Source organism: Pristiophorus japonicus, chromosome 4, assembly GCF_044704955.1.
Source record: "Pristiophorus japonicus isolate sPriJap1 chromosome 4, sPriJap1.hap1, whole genome shotgun sequence".
NCBI lineage: Eukaryota > Metazoa > Chordata > Chondrichthyes > Pristiophoridae > Pristiophorus > Pristiophorus japonicus.
Window position 1 is genome coordinate 33742152 of NC_091980.1, and position 20267 is coordinate 33762418.

A 20267-nucleotide genomic window follows, 5' to 3' on the forward strand; every position below is an offset into this window, starting at 1 on the left:
CAAGAGGGGGTGCCAAGTTGCCTGGCCGAACCCGGGAGCAGTATATTTCCAGCCGATCAGCAAGTTGGCCAACAAAAACTTTTGCATTGTGACCGCAGCAGTGGGCCCTCCCTTTTAAGGGCCGCCACGCTGCCGGCCGCACATAGTCTTCAGAGGGTGCGCCGGTAGAAAAACCTACCGGAGGCTCTGTGCGGCAGGGGATTGATGGATATAGCTGAAAATGGATAGGTGAGTATTTATTTTATTTTAATTTGGCAGTGCATCTACTTGGGCAGGATGGGGACCAGGCCAAAAAATCACTGACATGAATTTAGAGCGGGCTGGCCTGTAGACCCCAGAGCGGTGGCCATTCGATTTTTAGGAATGGTCGCCGCAAACAGGCATTAACAGGTTTCTTTGAGACCCTGAATTTCAGTCCCAATTTCAAGGTTCAATTTTATACTTAGCGTTAGCGCAGAACAGACCTTGTTTTTTCTATATTCCTAGGACCTAAAGTACATAATTACGACTGGTCATTTATCTGGGTACTGTTCAATAAATCTTCCAGTAGATTATAGCCTGAGCCATGGTTCTGAGAACATACAATCTTCCTCCTTTCCAAAGTTAAGGAAACCACAAAGTGGCACACGATATATCCATTAAAGTAAACAGAAATAGTGACAAGTGCTCAGTTGTAATCCTGCGTTCAATACAGTTACCTAGAATCTGCAAGTAAAGGCAGTCTGATCATAAAATTAAGTGTTCATGAGTTGCAGTGAACCTGGAAAACGCAAACATTACTTTGCTGCTATTGATGTGACTGGAGAAAAAGAAGAATCCTTGAACATTTGGGAGCAGTTGCTGGCTTAGACTGCTGGAAATTTCTATTAATTTAACATTAATGTTCTACCCTGAAATTATTTTTTTTAAATGACTTACTAGTGAATTTTCCATGCTATTGCTCAATGAGTCATTTTGATTGTATAGCTATTGCCTACTAACATTCTTACCTCTCCAGTCTGTCGATCATGGTCCATGCAGGGTTGCCCATCTTTTGGAGAATAAATAGTGTACCTGAAAAAAGAGAGCTCACATGTAAAAATAATTCTCTCCATTCACAACATCACTACTTTGAAGGGGAGAATTCTACAATTATCTGCTTCCAGAAGGCTTCTCACCAACAGTTTTAAAGCACAATAAAAAAGGAAGGAAAATAGACACAATGGTGGTCATTCTGAAATCTCTCAACATTTAGGATTATGACAATTCTAATGAATACAGATAGTCCACAAGATACTCAAGAGATCTAGCAGTGGTATTCAATACACCCAGAGCTTGTTTGAAGCCTGCCTCCTTACATGTATCCCGAGATAGATGAGCTGCCTCACGTTTTTTGGCCTTGTTAATAAAACCATTTTTGCTCCTGCCAGAACCTACGTGCCTCTGGCTTTGCTCCTTCAGCCTCTTAGCTGCTACCTCAAGCTGAGTCAGGGGATGCAGAACCTTGGTTTGTTGTTCAATCCACAAACTTGCCTTCCTCTCCTAGATTTAATCCATTACCAAGAGTGTTTTCTTCTTTATCTGCCCATCTCCACCCAACCTCAATTCTAGTCAATGCCTTGAGGCTCAACTTTACTTAGCCAACCTCCTTCCTCAACCTTCAACTGATTCAAAATGATGCCACTCACATTTCAAGGCATACCAAGTCCCACAATTCCATCATCCCTGCCCTCTCCAAGTTCCACCAGTTTCTCATATCCAACTGACTTGAATATTCTCTTCCTCACTTTCACACCCTTCAAGGTCTTGCCCCACCTTACCATAGCAATTTACACCCCAGACATTGTTCTGCTTGAATACCAGACTTCTCTTTGTTCCCCACCACTCATTCTGCTGACTGCTTTTCAGTCTCTATGCTCTTGCCCTCTGGAACTCTGCCAAGTTCCTTCTGCCCTGCCAACTCAAAACTTCCTCAAAGTCCTTGTCAGTTGGGCCTTTGACCACCCCACCACCGAGCTATTATTCCCATTTTTGTCCTGTCAGCATCCACTATTTTGTTCTCCTTAATGTAAAGCACATTGAGACATTTTCCTGCACATGAGGAGCATCACAGAAATGCAAGTTGTTGCTACCTTGTTATGTAATAGTTAAAGTTGGAATTTAGTGCTGTTACATCTCCGTTTTTTGCTCACCATCTATTAGAAAGTGGGAGTATTCCAACATCCACAGGATGAGTGAAAGAGTTCTATTAAAAGCGTAGGGCAGATAGTTCCCCCCCTCTGTGTGGACGTGTCTGGTACCTAGACATCAACTGCCCAGAGGTACAACTGGGATCAGGAATGCACTATGTGGGAATCACAGCAACAGACTCAAATCTATCATTTGGTGTTACAGTATATCAATACATTACTGAGACTAGTTCCCAAGCAAGGTGTTGCTTGGGATTAGAGCCCTTGACGAAAAGTTGTGTGAATAACAGTGTAGAAATAACATCTTGACTAGAAAATTAAAATCAGGGTACCTTCAACACGCTTAATGACCCTACTCTTTAAAGTTTTAAAAAATCATTCAACAAAGAACAAGTTTGTTAAAATTAGTTCAAAAAGACACATTTAATTTGGATAAGCAGCAACCCCAGAAATCCATACCTTTTTCCAAACTTGACTTTCTTCCTTTCTTTTAAAATCATAAATTGCCACTTGACAAACGAATCATAAAAAGGGTTCACATCTGTGGTGATGAAGGAGCGTCGCCAATCAATCTGTTACAGTTCACATAATCTAGAATTAAATTCCACAATACTGAACTTAAATCAGGCCTAAAACTATCAAACCTTTGTGAATATATCATAACATATTTTGTTTTAACATCCAGTGAACGTACTGCACCATTTTGTATCTCAACTCGAGCTGGAGGCTCCTCCTCCCCCCACCCAGCTAGAACCTTAGTTGATGCTCTAGATGACAGATTTATTGACCTCATCAGTCCTTGAGAATCAAGTTTTTGCTCTTACTACCATCAGTATACCCCATCAGACCAGGTTCATCAGAGTCAGTAGCAGAGGAAAGTTCCTGCTACATGTTCCAACTCCGGAGCTCAACTTCAACCCGAGAACAAAATCTCATACTGCATCAGTGAGAACATTACTAGTTTCCACACAAGCCATTCTTGCGAGAGTGAGAATACCAATTTAATGCTGAATTATGGGCATTTTTGTGTCATGAAGTTATGCCCGCTAGAAAATGGGTTGAGACTATCCATACTGATTTGGCATACAATCCATACAACTATCAGTAGAGTTCCATTCTATTCCTACGAGCTGATCTTAGAACCCAGGCCAAAATGAAATGGTAGTGCACGAACCCAATGCACCACACAATCCCCAGACATATACCAGTTTAATCCACACAACTTTGTGGCGATAAAAGCAGCAAGCAGCAGATTGGAATGCCTTGCAAAAGTAGACTCTTAAGTCCCATTTAAGAATTCTTTCCCTGGGCCAAGTTCCATGCCCTGGCTGAGAGAGAGCAGGTAGGTACTTCCCAGGATTCTGCCAATCTATAGAAGATGGGCATTCATCACAAGATCTGATTTGTCTGTTATTTGTCCAGACACAACACTGATATTTTCATTTAGGTTTTGGAGTATCTCGGTTTTAGCTGCTCAAAAAGGGTTGGTGCTTAAGTAATGATATGGGAGGTAAATTAAAATTATCGGGTAGTTTTATTTTTGACTTATGAAGAGACTTGAGGCGGACCTTTAATCCCATACTCTTCAGATCCAGGACAGCCATCATCGGAAAGTAATCGAGCCAGTGTTCAGCCTCTGCAAACTTCACAATCTCTTCATCAGACAGGTCCAGAGATTTCATGATGCTCCACTGGAACTTGGCTTGGCCAGTCTTGGCAGCAGCTTTGCTCTGGAGATTGGATGTAGGAAAAATAAAATAACCAATGAAATCAACTAAAAGCAAACATAGTTATTAATGTTAAAAATGGAAAATTCTGACAAGTATTTTGCTTCTCCGTTCTCAGTGGAGTAACATTCATTGTCTATTGAAATCAATGGGCGATGCTGTAATGGTAATGCCTGCTATTCTTAGGTCTTCCATAATTTGTCACGACAAGAATAGGGGTGAAATGGGCGGTCTATCCACTACCATCCATTTTACACTCCCACAAAGTTAAATTTCACCCTCAATATTACAACATTTCCTGTTTTCTTGGTTGCTCGAGATGGTGCCACAATTTTCCCTTCCAAAATCCTTGAATGTATTGTCGCCTCCTCTTTCTCACAACTCCATGTTTGAACAACTCCAATCAAGTTTCCAACACTGAAACAGCTTTAATCAAAGTCACACAGAATGTTACTTGTAAGTAACATTCTATGTGACTGTGACCATGGTGACCTATCCATCCTCATCCTTCTCAACTTGTCTGCATCATTTAACAGGGCCAACCAGACCATCCTCCTCCACCACCTTTCCTCCATTGTCCAGCTGAGTGGGGTTGAATCTTCTGTAATGGCATCTCTTACCGCCAATGCACCATTACCTCGCAAGTTTACCAAGGATCTATCTTTGGCCCCCTCCCATTTCTCATCTACATGCTGCCTTTTGGTGATATTATTTGAAAATACAATCAGATTCCATATGTATGCTGACAACACCCAGCTCTACCTTACTACCACCTCTCTCAACTACTCCACTGCTTCAGTGTTGTCAAACCTCTTATCCGACATCCAGTTCTGGATGAGCTGAAATTTCCTTAAATTAAATATTGGGAAGAGTGAAGTCATTGTCTTCGGACCCGGCCACAAACTCAGTTCCTTTGCCACCCATTCCATCCTTCTCCCACGCTAGGTGAACCAAACTGTGCGCTACCTTGGTGTTCTATTTATACCCGAGCTGACATTCCGACACCAAATCCTCTCCATCACCAACATTGCCTACTTTCACTTCCGTAATATCGTCCGTTTCAACCCATTTGCTGCTGAAATCCTCATCCATGGATCGGTTACCTCCACACTCGACTATTCCAATGCACTCCTTGCCGGCCTCTCATTTTCCATCTTCCATTACCATAGTTCATACAAAACTCTGCTGCCTGTATCCTAACTCACACCAAGTCCAGTTCACCTATCATCCCTATGCTCGCTGGCCAACATTGGCTCCTGGTCCAGCAACATCTCAATTTAAAATTCTCCTTTTCATGTTTAAATCACTTCATAGCCTCATCCCTCCTTATCTCTGTAATCTCCTCCAGCTCTACAACCCTCCTCTAGCTCAGTGTTCCTGCAACTCTGGCCTCTTGTTCATTCCCCATTTCCTTCGCCTCACCATTGGCAGCCGTACCTTCACTAGGCCCCAAGCTCTGGAATTCCCTCCCTAAAATTCTCCGCCTGTGTGTGCATGTGCGTGTGTGTGTGCGTGCATGTACCTTCCGAATGCAGGTGGTAACATGTGCAAGATCATAGTATTCAGTACTCTCCGAGAGATGTAGTATTAAGGTTCCTGGGTCACGCGATAACTTAATTACATATCGGGCAGTAAAGGTACATTCCAGATTGTAGGAGACACCAGGTTCACTTAGGGGGCTGCCCGTTGACATTAAACCTGAAAGACTTTCTAGTGCAGACCAGAAATATGCAGCAGCACAGGACAGATCCCATGTTCATTACCCAACACTTTTAATCGAGCAATACAGTCTCTAAATGACCCCTTTGTGTGTCCTCTTCATGATCCACACCCAAAAACAAATTTACAGAAACACAAAATGAAGCCGCCATTAAATAAAGGTAAAACCTTTCAACATACATTAAATGTTCTTATATTACCACTTGCACATTCATTTTTTTTAAATAAATTTCTGTCCAGTTTTGCGGTCGTCCTATACAATTGCCTGATTCTTGATGAGTAAGCAGTCTGCTTCCAGAATGTTCTAAAACCAACTTTTGGAGGTGGTCTTTTCCTCAAAGAACTATGGCTGAGTTCAGGAACCCAACATACTACTGCAACCTGTACTACCAGCTACTTAATACAAAGATGAAAAAGAGATTTTCATGTCTGAACAAATTGTACATTTTTATCTTGAACACAAATAACATGTCAATATTAAACATTAGCTGCTAAAGGCTAAACACTCATAACATTGCCTACCTTTTTGCCCTTCGCCTTGTCCTTAATAATAGTTTCTTCTTCCTGATCTTGTGCAGGTGTCTCTTCCTCCTCCTCCTCTGGGAATTGAGGTGGGTTGCCATATAATTCCAGCTCCCGCTTCAGTTTGTCAGCACAGGCCTAGAGTTTAACAGAGAGAGAAAGCCGTTCATGAAATGAATTGGGTATCCAAGTAATAACAAGCAAAGGCTTGAATGCTGGCAATGTCAAAACAAACCCAGAAAATGTTGGAATTGCACAAGTAAATCAGATTCTGATGAAGGATTGTAAATTAAGTGTTATCATGAATTGAAAAGTTCCAATATTCTTATCGTGGTGATATCTAATACCTGCCTTGGGAGTGCAGCACCTAAAATGGATCATCGTATCATAGAATGTGGAATTGCATGTGAATCTTTGGAATTATCTACCCTGGAGAGCTGTGGAATCTCTTATTGAGTATATTCAAGACAGAGATCGATAGATTTTTGGATATTAAGGGAATCAAGGGAAATGGCGATAGCGCAGACAAGTGGAGTTGAGGTAGAAGATCAGCCATGACCTCATTGAATAGCGGAGCAGGCTCGAGGAGCCAAATGGCCTATTCCTGCTCCTATTATGTTCTTATGTGTTTCCCACATGGTTAGCTCTTGACTCAAATATTACATCTGGTACGAGGATGAACTGAGCAGAGGCCACCTCTTAGCAACTATCTCATACAGACTAACGGCTAAATATTATACAATCTTTGGAGGAATATAGAAAGTTAAGAAGCAAAATTAAAAAGGATATAAAAGGCTAAGAGCATGAAAAATTCTTGGCTAGTAAAATTAAGGAAAACCTAAAGATGTTCTATAAATATATTAAGAGCAACAGGGTAACTAAAGAAAGGGTAGGGCCTATTAGAGACCACGAGGGTAATTTTTGTGTGGAGGCAGATGTTGGTATGGTTCTTAAATGAATACTTTGCATCTGTTTTCACAAAGGAAAGAGGCAATGCAGATACTGCTAGCGAGGAGTATGATATTCTAGATGAAATAAACATAGTGAGAGAGGAAGTATTAAGGGGTTCAGCAGCTTTGAAAGCAGATAAGTCCCCAGACCTGGATGAAATGCATCCCAGGCTATTGAGCGAAGTAAAAGAGGAAATAGCAGAGGCCTTGACCATCATTTTCCAGTGCTCTTTGGATTCAGGCATGGTACTGGAGGACTGCAAATGTGGTACCCTTGTTGAAGAAGGGAGAAAGGGATAGGCCGTGCAATTCATCATCATCATCATAGGCAGTTCCTCGGAATTGAGGAAGACTTGCTTCCACTCTTAAAATGAGTCCTTAGGTAACTGAACAGTCCAATACGAGAACCACAGTCCCTGTCACAGGTGGGACAGATAGTTGCTGAGGGAAAGAGTGGGTGGAACAGGTTTGCCACACGTTCTTTCCGCTGCCTGCGCTTGATTTCTGCATGCTTTCGGCGATGAGACTCGAGGTGCTCAGTGCCCTCCCGGATGCACTTCCTCCACTTAGGGCGGTCTTTGGCCGGGGACTCCCAGGTGTCCATGGGGATATTGCACTTTTTACATGACCTCATTTCTCTCAGCTGGAGGCGGAAGAGCATGCCGGGAGATCTCAGAGATGCACTGATTGTGACCATCTTTAAAAAAGGGGACATGTCCGACTGCGACAACTACAGAGGAATCTCCCTGTTATCAGCCACTGGGAAAGTCGTTGCTAGAGTCCTCCTCAACCATCTTCTCCCTGTGGCTGAGGAGCTCCTCCCGGAGTCACAGTGCAGATAGGCAGTGCAATTACAGGCCTGTCAGCCTAACCTCTGTGGTGGGAAAATAATTGAAAAAAATCCTGAAAGACTGGATAAATCTACATTTAGCAAGGCAAGGATTAATTAAGGACAGTCAGCACAGATTTGTTAAGGGAAGATCGTGCTTGACTAACCTGATTGAATTTTTTGAGGAGGTAACCAAGAGGGTCGATGAGGGTAGTGTGTACGATGTAGTGTATATGGACTTTAGCAAAGCTTTTGATAAGGTCCCACATGGCAGACTGATCACGAAGGTTAAAGCCCATAGGATCCAGGGCAAAGTGGTGAGTTAGATCCAAAATTGGCTTAGAGGTAGGAAGCAATGGGTAATGGTTTTATGGATGTTTTTGTGACTGGAAGGATGTTTCCATGGGGCTCAGTACTGGATCTCTTGCTTTTTGTGGTATATATCAATGATTTAGATTTGAATATAGGGAGTATGATTAAGAAGTTTGCAGATGACACTAAAATTGGCTGTATGATTGATATTGAAGAGGAAAGTCATGGACTGCAGGAGGATATCAATCGACTGGTCAGGATGGGCAGAGCAGTCACAAATGGAATTTAATTCGGAGAAGTGTGAGGTAATGCACTTTGGGAGGGCTAATAAGGAAAGGGTATACACATTAAGCGGTAGGCCACTTAATAATGTAGATGACAAAGGGACCTTGGAGTGCTTGTCCACAGATCCCTGAAAATAGCAGGCCAGGTGGATGGTGGTTAAGAAGGCATACGGAATGCTTGTATTCTATGCCTCGGCCAATAAAGGCAAGAGCGGGGAGTTATGCTTAAATTGTATAATACACTGGTTAGGCCACAGCTGGAGTACTGCGTGCAGTTCTGGTCGCTGTATGTGTGGAGTTTAGGACTTTCGTTTGGAGCAGGGTACTATTGTGTGGGCAGGTTTGATCATTTCTTGTGAATTTTGTCATTTTATGCCTTATATGACGGTATTCAAGGTCTGCCCCGACCTGTGTGAGGACACTACCGCAGGCCGGGGCTATAAATAGAGCTGGAGTGCCGGGCTCTGGAACATTGCCAAGAGCCGAGGGCCCAGGGGCAGCACGGACATGCCCACACTGCGATATGCACTAGGTCCATGCAACAGAGTAGGTCTCCAGTCGTACTGGTTAATCCTTGCCACTGGATAAAGGCCTAGCTCTGTCAAGCCCATGTGGTGGCTGATGTGCAACGGTCACCACACGTTAAAAAAATTCACGCACAGGCATCTTCCACCCTCTCAACTGGGGTTCAGGACTGGAACATCGGGTCCTTCATTGAAACATCTGTGAATTCTCGTGGAAGCAAGTCATCCTCGTTCGAGGGACCGCCTGTGATGATGATGATTATAGGAAGGATGTGATTGCTCTAGAGAGGGTGCAGAGGAAATTGACTAAGATTCTGTCTGGAATGGAGAATCTTAGTAATGAGGACAGATTGAATAGGCTGGGTTTGTTCTCATTGGAAAAGAGGAGATTGAGAGGAGACCTCATTGAGGTGTACAAGATTTTGAGGGGCCATTGGTGGAGGGGTCTATTACAAGGGGGCATAGTTTTAAGGTGGTTGGAGAAAGGTTCAGAGAGGATTTGAGGGGGGGGCTTCACGCAGAGGGTTGTGGGAGTCTGGAACTCACTGCCTGGAAGGGTGGTGGATGCAGAAACCCTCACCACATTTAAAAGGTACTTAGATGACCTAGAGCTGGTAATTGGGATTAGACTGGATAACCTCTTGTTGGCTGGAGCAGATATGATGGTAAGTACTGCAGGGAATCGAATAAGGCCAGGGTGATCTCCTGGACTAGTTTCGATTGCCTGGATGGGTCGGAGAGGAATTTTCCCAGATTTTTTTTCCCCAATTGGCCTGGGCTTTTATCTGATTTTTGCCTCTCCCAAGTGATCACATGGCTCAGGGTGGGGTGGAGTGTAGAATGTTTCAGTGTAAGGGGTGTCGCAGTTGTGTGGGCCAGACTGGTTGGGCTGGGTGTTCCTTACCTTTCCGCCATTGTTCATAGGTTTATATGTAACCTTCAGGGCTGCTGACCGAGGGTCGTGCGGCTCTGTCAGCCGGCGCAGACACGATGGGCCGAAATGGCCTCCTTCTGCGCTGTAAATTTCTGTCACTAGAACCTTCTTGGCCTGTATGGCTCAGTGCCCCAACACATATGCATTTAACAACTGATCCAGTGAACATGCTCAAAACAAAGATTTGTTTCCAGTTTTGAGGGCAGTGTGGTATTAAGCTTTACCATTTGATGGAACTAGTGTCAATCCATGGTCGGTGCTGGAATAGCTGAAGTCAAACCAAGCTGAGGAAACGACGTCTGTATGCCAAGCTGGTGACTGGGAGAAACAAAATCCAGCAAGCGTCACCATTTCCAATCGCTATCCAGTGACCAGGCAGGAAGCTATGTGTGTCTCCTCACTGAGTGAGGAGTACGGGGCTGGGCCCAACTGTGATACCACCCATGATCAAATGGCCTGACGCTGGGTGTCGACACTCACATATGAAGAATAACTAATTAGATAGGAGAGCTGCCAGCATCTGTGGACCTCTAAAATGAGGGAAATGCACAGTTTAAAAATAAACTGAAGCTGGTTAATGCTAGTAAAAGCATGTCCAACTCAAAGTCCAGCATTTTGTTTTCTTGGCTGAATGGAAGATTTGAGTGCCATGTGATCTGCCTTGCCTTCATTCACTTCATCTTTAGTCTGCAGTTTATGCTCAAGATGTTTATCGTTACAAACTCACAATCAGAGTTTAATGTTTTTGGTGTAATATACGACAGTAGAAACACATATTATAACAACTAACACTAACCATACTAAATAACCTAATCAAAAAGGGCTACAAATAAGGAGAACTAACCTTGATGGGCATGCCGGTACAATGTAGTCCAAAAGGAAACAGACATCTTTTTCCCTTTAAACGTTGAAATCCTACAGAGAACTGAAAACGGTAAAAAAAAAGACAATGGATATCTGGATAATGGATTTAAATAGCTTATCTATTATATGCTAAAAATGGCGAGTGGTCGCAATATTCTAGTGTAACTGTGCCTGAAGGTGACGCTGTGAGCAAAAAGTTATGTGACCCATTTAATAAATCGTAAGCGCCCCTAAAAATTAAACGACAGGCTACTGAATCACCTGCTCTCACGCCACCCCCCTCAATACATCTGGAACTGGCAGTTACCTTGCTAATTCAAAAGAATGCTCTCTTAATGGCCCCTCAAACTCAATTAGCTTAAAAGTTATCCACCTAGTAAAAAATGTAAATCCCCAATAGCCCTCAAAGACAACTTTACCTTAAAAGCAGCAGACATAAACACAAGCTGGATTTTCGGCTTTGATGATTTCGGGGCGGTAAAATTTTCACACGGAACAGTTTACACCTCAGTAAGTAAAATTTGGCAGCTAGGCTCTGAATCAGGGGGCGCAGTGCTAAGGGAGGCGTTGTACAGCTCTCTTGGACGCTAGAATGGGAAAATCCTAAGCTAAAGAGCCGGGCCGGGAGCGCTCCGAGAGACGCCTGGGGAGAAAACAAAACCTAAAAAAACCCACAAAAACATTCCCAAAACATTGTCCATGGCACCACAACATAAATCGCAAAAAACATTAAAAGAAAAACAATCAGTGCTACCACAAAACCAGATCCGAGGATTCCTGTAGGGCGTTGGAGGCTGACCAAGGCATTCCCCACAGTGAACTGCTGCAATTGTGCAGCGGCAGTTAAAAATTCATGTTCATCTCTGCATTATCCCAACCAGTACCTTTTGACACCTTTCCTTGCCCCTATTTTTAAAAAAGGTCCACCTTCTGTAACCATCTAACCCTCAATTGCACCTCAGAAGCAGCAAAAGGGGATGCAAAGGGTTTCCAATAGCAGACCCAGTTTGAAATGGATCCACAGAAGCTAAACTCAACTGCAAGTGGATCTTTACTGGAATTATTAGTTTAAAAAAAATACTCCCATCCATCTCTCATTTCAATCACCTCTACCTCCCCTAACCTTACAACCACTACTTGAACAAAGTCCCACAATCTCACTGACAGGAAACTTAAAACATTTCTACTGCCGCAGAGGAGGAAACATGAGTCTCCCAAATTCAAGGAGAAACTTCTTGACCCCCCTCTCTTCCCCCACCAAGGAGCAATCCGACTTCTGCTCATCCCTACTGACAAGCAATACGGAATCCCACCCCGACTGAGAAGCAACTTGGGTATTCCTTCACAACCATCCCTATTTGACAACCGATGTCATTCTCCCACCCTCCTGAAAAATAAAGCATACACTAAAGGTGCTCCTTCCATAATTGTATGTAACTGCACTTGTGGATACTGGGATTGAAACACTGCAATGCCTTGGTTCCTCTCAGCATTACCTGGTAACAAATCCGTACATTGCGTCAGCAAGTACTGCAAATGTAAGAATTTCCTAATTCTATTATATATGTATATGAAAGTGCCCATCTACACAATCATTTATGTGTTATTACAGGGGAACAGTCTTCATGAAGTAGTATTTGGTAAATCTTTCCTTGTTTGGAGAGGAACAGCAGTCATTCATTACTTCTGTATCAATTAAATCACCCACAAGTGACACAGGGGTACACCTTTAAACAATTTATATTAAATCACCATTGGTTTGGAAACAAAGAAAAAGGTTTGCCAAACAGTTCGATATATTTTTAAACAGAATATGCATCAAGAAACTAACTGAAAATATAGGATGAATCCATGACAATACGCAATCTCCCTGATAGAGAAAAATAAACCGTACCTCACATTTAGACAAGGAGAAAGTGTGCCCGAGATGAAGACGCCCATTCATGTATGGATAGGGAAATGTTACAAAGTACTTTGGCTTACTGCAAAATATAAAATTTTAAAAGCAAGAAATTAGGAAAATGAATTACTGCAATGCTGCCCCACCAGGAACCTGATGGACAGCATAAGGTGCAATATCTGGAAAACACACAAGAATTCACATGCCACGTGACAACATCAATGCTCTAAATGATCCCCAAACCTTTTTATGACGAGTCCTGTGCAAGATCACTTCCACAAAATGATCCACCGTATTATTTTGCAATCCTCCTTCAGTAGGGTCATCTTAGAATTCAAACCCAAACTCCTGGTATTAAGCTTGAACCCACAATCATCTGACTGCGAGGCAAGTATGGTACCAATTGAGCCTACCTGAGACAGCTAGTCGTATTGGGCTCCAGTTTCGGACCCCCATTAGAACAGCGCACATCGGAGAGGCCCGCCTAATTTGTAGAACAGAAATTGCGCCAAATACTTGCCGCGCGATTCTCCGATATCTGTAGGCCCGTTTCCACCTCGACGCAGCGCAGGAGCTGCTGGGTGCGGAGCTACAGCCCTGCACCAAAAGCAGTGCCTGCAGCTGCGCGCATGCGCAGTGGAGGCTGCGCGCATGCGCAGTAGCTCCTGGCCCTCCCAGCATGTCCTGTCTCCGGGCTACGACCCTATCCCTGGCCGAAGGGACATCACTCCTATCCCGGGCCGAGTAGCCTGACACCCCTTACCTCGTTGGTGGCCGGGCCCGCCCGAAGTGGCATCAGCGGCGGGGCCCGCCCCACCTGAAGTTCTCGGCGGTGGCCCTGCTTCTTGGTGCGGGTGTCGGCGTTGTCAGTGGGGCCCGCCCACCCGGTATCTTGTTGGGGGCGGGCCTCGCCCAAAGTCCTCGCCGATCATCTGCTGGGTGCAGGCCCCACCCGAAGTGACGTCGGCGGCAGGGCCCCACCCGAAGTCCTCACCGGTGGCCTGGCTTCTCAGTGCGGGCATCGGCGGCGAGGCCCACCCGCCCGGCATCTCGCTGGGGGCTAGCCCCGCCTGAAGTCCACGGCGGTGGGCGACGATCATCGCTGGGTGCGTGCCCCACCCGAAGTGGTTGCGGCGGTGGGGCCCGCCTGACCAGCATCTCCTTGGGGGGGGGGGGCGGGCCCGTCCCAGCACCTTGTTGAAGGGCTCCCGGTGCTCCAGTAGGTGAGTAGAAACTTAATTTTTTATTTATTGATTGATTTTTTTTGATTGATTTATTGATTGATTTATTAATTTATTTATCATTTATTATTGATAATGGCTCCTTATTTGTAAAAGTGAAGTGTTTAATGTTTGTAAACTTCCCTTTCTCCCCCCAATCTCTCGTTTCCTACGCCTAATTTATAAAGTGTAGGCAAGGTTTTTCTGAGCGTACAAAAATCTACACTTACTCCATTCTAAGTTAGTTTGGAGTAAGTTTTCGCTGCCTAAACTTTCAACAGGCATAAGTGGCTGGACACGAAACTATTAGAATGAAACTATTCTAACTCACCAGAACTGGAGCAAACTAAATGCCGAGAATTGCAATTTCTAAGATGCTCCATTCTAAACTAGTTGCTCCAAAAAAATAGGAGCAACTCAGGCCGAAACATGAATCTTAGCTGGCATACTTCCCTTTAATTGGCACAAGACGAATATTTTATGATCCATGATGCTCACAAAACAATACTTAGTACAGCAAACTATATTCCACTGTGGGCTATTTTTAGTTGGTTGGGCAGGTTAATGTCTGTCTAAATACAAGGCAGGGGAAGTAGTTCCAAGTGTTAAGTTTGAACATGAACTGCTCCAAACAGAAAATATACATTTGGGTGAAGAGATCTATAAATTCAGTGCGTGAACCAGCAACATCTAGTCGCTCAAAATGTTCTGCTCAGAGATATTTGTATTTTGGTATATAAATTTAGAGATTTGTTAAGGGTAAACCTTGATCACAATTAATCTCTTTTTAAAAAAAAGACAATGGATTCCAATAATGTATTTCTTTATTTTTTATTCCTGGTCTCCTGAGGATACTGACTCTTGTTGCTGTACAGTGCCACAGATACCAGTCATACTCCAGCGCCTTGCACAATTCATTCTTCTTCGTGCGAACTTAAACAAACAGTGGCCATCGAGGTCATCAAAGCCAAGTCCAATTCTGTCTTCACCTGCTTTCTGCACCTGTGCACTTTTAACAGGGATCATTAGATAGTGATCAGGAGCAGGAGACTTGCATGATTTTTCCTCCTTGATCCAGTGGCAAGGCCAATCACATCACCCCTACTGCCATCCCGGCTGGGACCAGCTAACTCAGCACAACGAGACCTGGCAACTTCTGGTCAGTATGATCCAGTCGCATGCTACTGGTCTGTATCATTCAACTGCATGTTGCTTTTACCAACTCTATTTTCCGAGTGGAACACCAGGGGTCAACAGGCAAGCAGGCAACACATTCGCAGATTGTGCCATTGCCAACCTTCAGTGACCTTGAGGAAGGGTTGGCCTACAACTCATGTTTACTAGCTTGTTGATTCTTTTCTAGTTCTTCCGAAGAAAATACCTCGTATCCATCTGGCATCATTTGACAAGGTTACGTCATTAAGATTTAAATGTTAGTAGTTTTCTCAAACAAAATCCTCAGCCAAGCATTGCAAAGTGTCTGCTGCACTAAGCTGGAGAAAATATGCCTTTATACCATGTGTGAGGGATACTATCATTTCCAACTCACTGCAGCATGGAAATAATGTATTTTGTTGTACAGCATCTGTTAAATATTCCAAAGTTTAATTCGTGAACACAAAAAAAGTACATTCTGTCTATCGTGCGTGTGTATCATACAAAAGACAAGCAATGGTATCCTCCTTGGGTGGTAATGCAGCGTTACACAATCTGGATGATTCCGCAGAGCAGAAAATGGCAGTTGTAGGTGCTTTTAAATAATATATACCCTCAGACCTCTGATGGATACTGTTGTGAAAGATTTATGGAATAAGTCAGTCAGTTTGCACAACCCTAACTCAGCCAGCCTCACCTCCCTCCTAATCAGGAACGACAGTGAACCTTGCACATAGAAACATAGAAAATAGGCACAGGAGCAGGCCATTCGGCCCTTCGAGCCTGCACCACCATTCAATAAGATCATGGCTAATCATTCACCTCAGTACCCCTTTCCTGCTTTCCCTCCATACCCCTTGATCCTTTTAGCCGTAAGGGCCATATCTAACTCCCTCTTGAATATATCCAATGAACTGGCATCAACAACTCTCTGCGGTAGGGAATTCCACAGGTTAACAACTCTCTGAATGAACAAGTTTCTCCTCATCTCAGTCCTAAATGGCTTACCCCTTATCCTTAGACTATGTCCCCTGGTTCTGGACTTCCCCAACATCGGGAACATTCTTCCTGCATCTAACCTGTCCAGTCCCATCAAAAATGTTATATGTTTCTATGAGATCCCCTCTCATCCTTCTAAACTCCAGTGAATACAGGCCCAGTCGATCCAGTCTCTCCTCATATGTCAGTCCTGCCATCCGGGAATCAGTCTGGTGAACCTTCGCTGCACTCCCTCAATAGCAAGAACGTCCTTCCTCAGGTTAGGAGACCAAAATTGAACACAATATTCCAGGTGAGGCCTCACCAAGGGCCTGTACAACTGCAGTAAGACCTCCTACTCCTATACTCAAATCTTCTAACTATAAAGGCCAACATACCATTTGCCTTCTTCACTGCCTGTTGTACCTGCATGCCAACTTTCAATGACTGATGTACCACGACACCCAGGTCTCGTTGCACCTCCCCTTTTCCTAATTTGCCACCATTCAGATAATATTCTGCCTTCGTGTTTTTGCCACCAAAGTGGATAACCTCACATTTATCCACATTATACTGCATCTGCCATGCGTTTGCCCACTCACCTAACCTGTCCAAGTCACCCTGCAGTCTCTTAGCATCCTAGCTGTTAGGCATACTGCCCGATGCCTGGAAAATGAGGGGAGGCAGCAGTTGCAACTTTTTCAGCCTGTCCACATTTAAAACTCCAGCTTTGAAAAAAATGCTATCGCAGAGAAAGTCTAAATATCTCCCCATGACATTCAATGATATTACCTTCGCCAAATCCCCCACCGTCAACATCCGGGGCACTCACCATCAACTAGAAGCTCAACTGAACCAATCACATAAATGCCATAGCTATTCGAGTAAGTCAGAGGCTAGATATTCTGTGGCGAGTGGTGCACCTCCTGATTCCTGAAAACCTCTCCATCATTTCATCATAGGCAGTCCCTTGGAATCGAGGAAGACTTGCTTCCACTCTAAAAATGAGTCCTTAGGTGACTGAACAGTCCAATACGAGAACCGCAGTCTCTGTCACAGGTGGGACAGATAGTAGTTGAGGGAAAGGGTGGGTGGGACTGGTTTGCCGCATGCTCTTTCCGCTGTCACCATTGCAAGGCATAAGTCAGGAGTGCAATGGAATACTCTCCACTTGCCTGGATGGATGCAGTTGCAACAACACTCAAGATGCTCAACACCATCCAGGAAAAAGCAGTCTGCTTGATCAGCATATCACCCGCTAGCCTACACATCCACCCGCTCCACCACCATCAACAGGATGCACGACAACACTGTGCCAAGGCTTCTTTGGCAGCACCTCCCAAACCCGCAACCGCCACCACCTAGAAGGACGAGGGCATGGGAACACCATCATCTATGGGTCAAGTCACACACCATCCTAGCTTAGACATGTATCACCGTTCCTTCATAGTTACTAGGTCAAAATCCTAGAAATCCCTACCCAAAAGCATTGTGGGAACACATCATACGGACTGCAATGGTGCAAGAAGGCCCTCCGCCACCTTCTTCTAAGGGCAATTAGGGATGGGGCAATCAATGTTGGCCTTGCCAGCGAAGGCCATATCCCAAGAATTTTTAAAAATACATCTAAATTAATAAATCATCTGTATAGTTAAATCCTTTAGAAATGATAATTGATGTATGCTGCTCTTCTAAAGCTCATGGGCCCGAACTTGGTGGAAGCCAAGTTCCAGCTAAGTGCCCGCCGAGAGACCTGGCGGTACTTCGCCAGGGAGATTCCTCTAAAAGATATGCCAGTATTGCCCGGCAGCAAAAAAAACGACTTACGCCTTGAATCTGGGCGGCAGCTCCCAATCTTGGCGGCAAATGCGATCCTCGCCAAAGTGCCGCCGAGGATTGAGTCGGGGACCCGGGGAGGGGGGGGGGGGGGGGGGGGGGGGAACAGATTAAAAAAAAATTAAAAATTTTAAAGAACAATGGAAAACCTTCAGGGGACCCCATCCACATAAATCGCTGAAAGAAAAAGTTCACTAGCCTTTTTTTTGCAGGTCTTCTTACTTACCTCAGGGTTAGATCTGTGTCCACGCAGCAGTCATTTCCCCCTGCTGCCGCCGACTTCCTCCCGGAGGAATCAGCCAGTTCGACGGGCGGGAGGTCATTTACGCGACTTGCGCGCTAGCGGCCATCAGCGGGTGGTTCCCAGCGGTCCTCCCCTCCCACCGGTGGGAGGCCTGGAGGAATCTGTCACCATGGGGAGACCGCCGAAAAATAACTCAGCGACAGTGAGCAGTAAGGCCACCAAGTTCGGACCCCATGAGTTTTAATGAGGCATTGATGATGTGATCTGTATTGAATATACTTGCCAACACTTTTTCAAAAATGTGTCTCGATCAAAAATCAAAAAGCTGAGTGGCTTCATCCAGACATGACTAGTACAGGCAATGAAAAAGCTAATTATTATTTAAATGTGGAGAGATTACAAAATGCGGTGGTACAGAGGGATCGGGGGGCCCTTGTACATGAAACATAAAAGATTAGCATGCAAGCATAGCAAGTAATTGAGAAGGCAAATGGAATGTTGGCCTTTATTGCAAGGGGGATGGAGTATAAAAATAGGGAAGGCCTGCTACAACTGTACAGAGCATTGGTAAGACCACACTGGGAGTACTGCGCACAGTTTTGGTCTCCTTATTTAAAGGAAGGATATACTTGCACTGGAGGCGGTTCAGAGAAGGTTCACGAGGTTGATTCCGGAGATGAAGGGGTTGTCAGATGAAGAAAGGTTGACCAGATTGGGCCTATACTCATTGGAGTTTAGAAGAATGAGAGGTGATTTAATTGAAACGTATAAGATCTAAGGAGGTTTGACAGGGTAGATGCAGAGAGGATGTTTCCCCTCGTGGGGGGATCTAGAACGAGGGGGGCATAATTTCAGAATAAGGGGTCGCCCATTTAAAACGGAAATGAGACGGAATTTCTTCTCAGGAGGGTCGTGAATCTTTGGAATTCTCTACCCCAGAGAGCTGTGGAGGCTGGGTCACTGAATGTATTTAAGGTGGAGATAGACATTTATGAACGATAAGGCAGTCAAGGGTTATGGGGAGCTGGCGAGGAAGTGGAGTTGAGGTCAAGATCAGATCAGCCATGATCTTATTGAATGGCGGAGCAGGCTCGAGGGGCCAAATGGCCTACTCCTGCTCCTACCTCTTATGTAAGCAACCTACCTAAATCAGCATTAGCTTACCTACTCTCTGCACTCCCTGACCCGACAGCATCAATCTCAAACAACTTATTTTCATCCCATTTTTTCTGGATGTCCTTTTCAATCCTCTTCAGATAATCAACCTTAGCTGTTCCCTTCCGTTCCTGCAGAGATGAAAATTGAAAAGGATATTAAAAGTTAGTAACTTTCCACATTGTCAATATACAACAGATTTCCCATTGCCTTGTCCATGGTCTGACAGCCCTCATTCAGTGAATAACCGAGTTAGATAGTATCAGCCTTGGTTCACTGGTAGCAATGTCATCTCTGAATTAGAAGGTTTTGGGTTCAAGACCCACTCCAGAAACTTCAGCATATAATCCAGGCTGACACTTCATTGCAGTACCGAGAGAGTGCTACACTGTTGAAGGTACCATCTTTTGTATGAGACTTTAAACCAAGGCCCCATCAGCCTGGTCAGGTGGATGCAAAAGATCCCATGGCACTATACGAAGAGGAGCAAGGAGGTTTTCCTGGTTGTAGTCAGGCCTGCAGGAAGAACACATTTAACTTAAAGTAAGCCAACAGTTAAAGGGTTAACATTAACAGGCTGTACTGTAAAGGCAGTTTTGTAAATTGACCAGCCACATATGAACTTTTAAAGCAAGCTGTCAGCAGAACAAAATGCAGGAGATTATTCAGAGACACAGACACGATTGATTGACTTTATGAATACGCTAGCTAAGAAAGTAGTGATTAGATCACACAATGACATGTTTTTGTTTAAATCTAAAGGACTACCTGTCGATTGACCTCCCATGGTGAGGCTGTTGACAAGACAGGACAGGTGATGACCACGGCCCACCAAGTCTGGAGTGGTCACCTTACCCTTTTGAAATACTAATGTCAACCTTGTTGCAGGAGTGAAAAACCCATTTGCCATGGTGATAGACCCAAAACTCCCCATCAAAACACTTTG

The 20267-nt window shown here is 44.3% G+C and overlaps 1 protein-coding gene across 2 annotated transcripts in view; it reads right to left on the bottom strand.

The window, feature by feature from the left end:
- The window catches only part of lars1b (leucyl-tRNA synthetase 1b), a 65831-nt gene that overhangs the window by 35704 nt on the left and 9860 nt on the right, over nucleotides 1-20267 (bottom strand). Inside the window, exons 2-8 of one of the 2 annotated variants that reach the window (XM_070878085.1) lie at nucleotides 19331-19452; nucleotides 12728-12815; nucleotides 10814-10894; nucleotides 6137-6274; nucleotides 3737-3898; nucleotides 2628-2740; nucleotides 990-1053 (exon numbers count right to left, since the gene is read on the bottom strand). In XM_070878085.1, coding sequence (XP_070734186.1) covers nucleotides 990-1053; nucleotides 2628-2740; nucleotides 3737-3898; nucleotides 6137-6274; nucleotides 10814-10894; nucleotides 12728-12815; nucleotides 19331-19452 — 768 coding nt within the window. Of the gene's footprint in view, nucleotides 1-989; nucleotides 1054-2627; nucleotides 2741-3736; nucleotides 3899-6136; nucleotides 6275-10813; nucleotides 10895-12727; nucleotides 12816-19330; nucleotides 19453-20267 lie in introns of those variants that run through there. The other variant, XM_070878086.1, reaches the window with a different exon arrangement.